Source organism: Manihot esculenta, chromosome 3, assembly GCF_001659605.2.
Source record: "Manihot esculenta cultivar AM560-2 chromosome 3, M.esculenta_v8, whole genome shotgun sequence".
NCBI classification, from domain to species: domain Eukaryota; kingdom Viridiplantae; phylum Streptophyta; class Magnoliopsida; order Malpighiales; family Euphorbiaceae; genus Manihot; species Manihot esculenta.
In genome coordinates, this window is record NC_035163.2 from 8,147,718 (window position 1) to 8,154,843 (window position 7,126).

The 7,126-nt window shown below is 31.7% G+C and overlaps 1 protein-coding gene across 3 annotated transcripts; it reads left to right on the forward strand.

Moving 5' to 3' along the window:
• The first annotated feature begins 1,990 nt into the window (after positions 1-1,990).
• On the forward strand, positions 1,991-4,030 carry LOC122723197 (serine carboxypeptidase-like 51). 3 transcript variants are annotated; one of them, XM_043954676.1, is made up of 6 exons: positions 1,991-2,053; positions 2,500-2,626; positions 2,714-2,821; positions 2,915-3,155; positions 3,247-3,290; positions 3,587-4,030. In XM_043954676.1, the coding sequence occupies exons 2-6, from the start codon at positions 2,540-2,542 to the stop codon at positions 3,884-3,886; spliced, it is 780 nt and encodes a 259-aa protein (XP_043810611.1). In that variant the 5' UTR covers positions 1,991-2,053; positions 2,500-2,539; the 3' UTR covers positions 3,887-4,030. The 3 variants fall into 3 exon arrangements, with proteins under 3 accessions (XP_043810611.1, XP_043810612.1, XP_043810613.1); XM_043954677.1 differs by having other exon boundaries at positions 1,994-2,053; positions 2,532-2,626; XM_043954678.1 differs by lacking the exon at positions 1,991-2,053 and adding an exon at positions 3,375-3,442 and having other exon boundaries at positions 2,505-2,626; positions 3,587-3,826.
• Positions 4,031-7,126: the final 3,096 nt, after the last annotated feature.

Sequence of the window (7,126 nt, forward strand, 5' to 3'; positions counted from 1 at the left end):
GTGCTGTCGAAAGTGCCCTGTCCAGCCCTTTCAAGGTTGTTTTCTATGCATGTTTAAGTGATTTTTTAGGGGGTTTTTGGGTAGTTGTTTATGAGTTGTTAGAATGTGTTTGGCACCTCATTCGAGTCCACCTGTGTAGGATTGGACCCGAGGGACCGGGGAGGCCATCAGTGTTAGCTGTTGCAGAGTCAGTCCAGCGTCTGCCAGAGGTGACTAGAACTAAACTTAATCTTTTATTTTATAAAATCAAATGCCTAAAGCATGTTCATGCATCATGATTATATGTAATAGGTTGATTGCACTAGTTCCACGAATATGACGCATTGCATTATTTACTATTGATGTGGATGGACCAAGGCGACCCCAATGGCCCACGATCTGTCACGACAAGAGAAGTCCTGTGGAGCTCCTTTGAGGGCCGAGCACCATGTAATGAAAGTCCTGTGAGCTCCTTTGAGGGCCAGGCACCATATTATGTAATGAAAGTCCTGTGTGAGCTCCTTTGGGGGCCGGGCACCGACAGAGGGAGCTTTGGAGGTCATGTCCAATCCGTGATGTGAATTGTTTGTGCTGTGACGCATTTCATGAAAGCATGAAATTAATGAACTGTTTTCTTTGTTTCTACTCACTGGGCTTTTTAGCTCACCCCTCTCCCCTAACCCCAGTGTTGTAGGTATGAGGTCGATCGGGAAGTCTCAAGAGTTAAGGTTGTGCTTGTAATTGTATTAGATTAGTACACTACAAAAAAACTGTGAAATTGCGACCAAAATTAGCGACCAAATTTTTTGGTCGCTATATAGCAACCAATCAGCGACCATTCTGCTACTAAATGAATGAAATAATATTTTTATTTAATAAAAAGCTTAACGACCAATTTTTAGTCGTTAATTGATCGCTATTTAGCGACCAAATATAAAATAGTCGCTAAATCTAGCGGGAATTAATGGCGCGAATTATTAGCGACCATATTTGCGACGAAATTGCGACAACATTTTGGGCGGAAATATAATGTTGTAATTTGCGACTATATTTAGCGACTAATTAGTTTAGTCGCTAAACAGCAACCAATCAGCGACTAATCAGCGACCATTTTATTTTTAAAATTTTAATTTAATTTTAATTAAATTTTATTTTATTTAAAATTTTAAATTAAGATTAAATATACTGTTAAAATATTTTTTTATAATTTTACGTATATTCTTATTTTTAGTACAATTTATTTTACGTATATTTTATGTCACTATAGGTTTGGATGGATATTTTGAAATTGTGATTTCAGATGTGTGCTTTCTGAGGTTTGTGAGATTTAAATATTATAATTAAAGAGGAACAAAACATGACTAAATCTTTAATTATTTTAACTAAAAAAATTAATTAATTAATTTTAACTTAAAAAATTAAGTAATTAATTTTTAATTGAAAAATTAACTTAAAAAATTACTTAATTTTTAATTGAAAACTAATACATTTCTAAAATAAAAAGTCCTAATAGTTTTTTTAAATATATTTTTTAGTTAAGTTATAAACTATTTTTTTATTATTATATATCTTTATCAGTGTATATGTATATTGAATTAAGTTATAATTAAGTTATAATTAAGTTATTATTATTAATTCTACTCAATTTAGATTATTATTTATATTGAAACCCTAATTCTAAAATCACATTGCATCCCTCACTCACGCTCCTTGCTGCCGACAGCCACTTTCCTCACTCACCCTTACTGCCGACAGCCCTTTCCCTCACTCATTGTGCCGATCGACCGACAATTCTTCCCTTACTCACTTCCTATTGACCGACATCCCTCTCCCTTACTCTAACTCACTTGTGCTCTCTCTCCCCCTTCTCCTCTCTGCACACATGTTTTGCTCTCTCTCTCTCTCGCTCACTCTCTCTCGCTCGGTCTCTCTCGCTTGCTCTCGCTCGGTCTCTCTCGCTCGCTCTCGCTCGGTCTCTCTTGCTCGATCTCTCTCGCTCGCTCTCTCTCGCTCTCTCTGGCTCGCTCCTTCGCTTTCTCTCTTGGATTTCTATTGCTTCTCTCTCCTTAACTCTGTAAGTGAATCCTTGCTTTGTAAATTTGAATATTTACTTTATCACTTTGATTCCTTTGATTTTTTTTTTCTATTTCTTAAATTTAGAAGTTATATTTGATTTTTTTTATATAAATGTTTTGAAAGAGTGTGATTCCAAGAATTGTATGAAATTAGGAATTTTGAGAAGTTAATGACTGCATTGTAATGGGTGATGAGGTTGTTTCTAACATGTAGCTTTAGGATTATGATTTCTGCATAAACAGCTCTTACATTTGCAATATAAGCCACTATCAGTATGTACATATATAGAGCTGTTGTAAATGTGTCTTCGGAATTTCAAACTTTGCCAAACTTCCTAATACATCTGGCTTCATGATTACTCTTATGCTATGTTTTAGAAAACATAGGAAGGAAAATTGCCGAACTTTTCTTAATACTTACTCTTTTTTTTATGATTTGAAACAGAAATTTTAATGAAAAATGTGTGAATTGAACAGAAGCACACATGTTTTGGTGGCTATATAGAAGTCCTTACAGAGTTGAAATTAGCTCCAAGCCATGGCCAATCATTCTTTGGTTGCAGGGTGGACCAGTAAGTATAAATATTTAGCAATTTTATTAATTGTTCTTGCTTAAATGTGTTGAGTTTTTATTTGTTTTTGTTGGTGAATTTAAAAAGGGAGCATCAGGTGTTGGTTTAGGGAATTTTGAAGAGATTGGGCCACTGGATGTTAATCTAAAGCCAAGAAATTCAACATGGCTAAGAATGGCTGATCTCCTGTTTGTGGTAATTACTCTTTCAATTTTTTAACTGATTCTTATGAAGCTGATCTTATCATAATTTTGCATTCTATTTTAATTATTATTTTCTTGGAAATAGGATAATCCAGTTGGTACAGGATTCAGTTTTGTGGAGGAATCAAATTTATTTGTGAAAACTGATGAAGAGGCAGCAACTGATTTAACCACATTGTTGAAGGAAATTTTTAACAGAAATGAGAGCCTGCAACAAAGTCCTCTTCATATAGTAGCAGAGTCTTATGGAGGCAAGTTTGCAGTAACTCTTGGATTATCAGCTCTAAAAGCTATAGGAGCAGGCAAATTGAAGGCTAAACTAGGAGGTACTTCAATTTCTTTTCATTGAATTCTCTTTAATTACTATATGATCATGATTATATATATACATATTCTAAATTTCTCTGCAATGTTCAGGAGTGATATTGGGTGATACTTGGATCTCCCCAGAAGATTTTGTGGTAAGTCCAGCAAAAATGCAATGAATTCTAGTTGAAGTTCTGCAATTTTTCTTGATTTTCTGAGACTAAGTCTGAATTTTTCAGCTTTCATGGGGTCCTCTTCTTAAAGATGTATCAAGACTAGACAACAATGGCCTTGAGATGGCCAACAGGTTTATACTGTTCAATAATTTCTGCATCAAAAGTAGCTTAAAATGATTAACAATTCATCACAGCAAAAATGATTGCTTAAATACTTAGTAGAGAGAAAGATTTTGAGTTTATTATAAATGGGAATTTTCTTTTTTGGTATTCAGGTCCAAAGAAGTGCAGAAGATCCTTCAATTTTGGTGGCAACTTACAAAGGAGAGCACAACCACTTGCACCTTTCAAAGCCACAATTTTCTTTAGGCTCGAGCCAACACAGTTCAAGTATAGCAGGTCCAGTTCCCACTGCGAACCCTGCTACTACTGTAACTCTTGACCTGATGAAACCTGGAATGCTGCAGGAGAATGCTAAAAAGGCAGTAAAAGAAACTGAAGCTCAAGATGTTGGGCAGATTTTGGTCCAAATTTTACAGCAGCACTTGCAGCTGCTATCTCAGGAAGATCATTGATCAACCAGACCCGGATAGAGAAATGGTTAAATTAGAAGTAGTATCATGAAGATTTTATGTTTTTTTTGTGTTAAATTAATTAGAGATGATTGATGTATATAGAAGTAAGCTAAAACTAAAGGAGAATTTTTTTTAAAAAAAATTTGTAGACAATGTTTATTTGATTCATTTGCAATGAAGAAAGAAAAGCAATTAGGTCTTTAAAGATTTTAATTTGTTCTTTTTAAAAGCAATATTTTAAATATCGTTGAAAAGCTGTAAAATACAAAGAATATTGACCAAAACAGCGACCAAATTAGCCAAAAAATGGTTGCTGATTGGTCGCTAATTTAGCGACCAATTTCCAGATTGTCGCAAAAATGATTTGCCATGACACCAAATTAGCGACCAAAAATGGTTGCTGATTGGTCGCTATTTAGCGACCAATTTCCAGATTGTCGCCAAAAATGATTTGTCATGACACCAAATTAGCGACCAACAAATGGTCGCTGATTGGTCGCTATTTTAGCGACCAATTTTCAGATTGTCGCCAAAAATTTAGCGACTGGCCAAACACCGACCATTTCATTTTGGTCGCTAAATGGTCGCTATTTGATAATAGCGACCAAATTCTGCTTTTTAGCGACCAAAATTTTGGTCGCTAAATCACTATTTTTTTGTAGTGGTACTTTTAGTGTGGACATGTATTGTAAACTGAGATAATGCATTGTAAGATAATGAATTGTAATGTAATGTAAGTAAAGTAGAGATTTGTTTATGGAATAGTGCTGTACTTGGCCCTAAGACTTGGTTAGTCCCTATTTAGTACATGATGTATGTTATGTCAGATGTTGAGTTGTGTTTGAACTAAACTGGTGGCATGTGTTGTTTACCATGCTAGAGTTTGATGAGGAATCTAGTGGAGGTCCTATGCTTATGGTTTTTGATGCATGCACAGGTTAGGTTCTAGTTTTTTGGATGTGATCCCAGCTTGATGTATGTTATGCTGATCCAGCTAGAGTTTTGATGAGGGCTCTAGTAGGGGGGTTCTTTATGTTTCCAATTATGTTGCATACAGATCAAGCTCGGTATTTACATCAGATGTTTAAGTTTTTATGTTAAAGTTTTGATCATGTATGGGATTTAACCAGGTGATAGGATGTATGTTTGGCTTGCTACGGGTCCCGACGGCCTTAAGCCGATCTGGATCCTAGCGCTGGTAGCGGTTCGGACCGTTATAGAGGGGTATCGGTTTCCGGATCGTTACAATTATAATAGGTCTTTTAAGTTTGCACCCAATTCATAATTAATAAAAGACAACCATTTTAAGAGTTAAATTAGGATTTAGAGAGACTTTAAAATTCATTTTCAAGGATTTTTAAAAACCTCTTTATCATATATATTACTATAGAAAGTAATCAACTTTAACTACTATAGTTTGTAATAATTTAATTTTAAAAAAAAAATTAAAAATTTTAAACTCCAATAGTAAAATTATGCATTTTTAATTAATTTATTCAATTCTTTAATGACTTCGTTCTTTTGCTTCTGACATTCGAAGTTATTAATTTCTGTCAAAGTTATTAATTTCTGCTGCCATAATCATGTAAAGATCTTGAAAATAACAGTAACAAGATTTCTCTTGACTTATCACTATCTCACGTGGTGAAGAATCTTCCTTTTTTTTTTTTTTTTTTTTTTTCGTTTTTCTACTGAATCAATCTTATTAAAGGATAGCAACACCCCAGTATTTGTCTCTTTTTTTTTCCATCTTTTCCATCTAAAATCATCTTAAACATCATAGCCAACCTTCCTAAAGCCATCCATCACCGAAACTTACCCTTTAGCATGTTGGTTGAAATCTTACTGTAAACCGATTTTCTCTCACAAGACATATCGGTTAGTGCTCACAAATGATCTTAACTATTAATTATTATGATAGTAAAATAACAGAATAAATAGATTATACAAAATAAATGTATATTTATGTTAATCAATATGAATATTAATAAGATCACTAATTTTATATATTTGTAAATAAATAAATAAATAAAATATTTTTTTATTTTAAAAAATAATAGAGAGAAAACAAAAAAGAAAAGGATAATAAAAATATAAAAATTACAACTAATTTTTTATTATGTTATTAGAAATTTTAGGTCTATTTATATAAAAAATTTAAATTTTTTTATTTTATAATTTAATCTAAAATTTAAAAAGTGAATAAAATTTTTAAAAATTAAAAAATTTATTGTAATTATATCTAAGTTTAAAACTTGAATTAAGGAGAATATATATTGCTAACGTGACAATGTCATTTAGATCATTTTATTATATTTATATGAAAGTGGGTAAAGTCTATTAATATAAAAAATTTAAACTTTTAATCATTTTATAATTTAATTTAAATTTGTAAAAATTGATAAAATTTAATTCCAAATCTCTAAATTCTTTTTCATCCCTTTCTAACCTAGTGTAAAAGACTATAACTTGAAAATATAAACACAAACACTACATTAAGAGCATACATGATATACAAAGAAAGTAAGACACCAAAACCAGGAATAAAAGCTACATTGTGGTTCCTTATACTAGGCAAATGGGTATGGAGTATATTAATGAGATTTTAGACATTTAGTGGTGAAGAGCAGAAATTAGAGATTTTAAGTTAAATTATATCAATTTTAAATATTTAGATAAATTTATAAAATAGCGAGAAATTTTAGATTTTTTTATCAATAGTCTTTATTTACATATCATATCTATATAATAAAATAATCTACATGATATTGCCATTTTAGTAAATATATTCTCTTACTTTAGGTTTTAAAATTGAATATAATTATATTTTAATTTTTAAATTTTAATATAATTAATGAATCAATAATTATATTTTTAAAATCGAACACTTAAATTATTGAATTTTACAAATATCTAAATTACAAATGTTTCTGTTAAAATTGTCATTAATAAAATATAAAATGACCACTTTACCCGTAATTAACATGAAAAATCTCTTAAAAAATTTAGTATTCTCACTCAACAAGTATACTTACTCAACATCTCTCTTAAACATTTATCAAAGAAGATATACGTATCATTCAATCTGCTTCTTCTTTTTCCCTACCCACTGATTTCATCACCATTGAAATTCTCATTGCGACCAAATCAAGTCCCCACATCCTCAATATATCCTCAACACTTTGAAAGCCAAATTAAGACATCTAGCATTAACCAAAGTATATATCTTTTTTCTCAGCC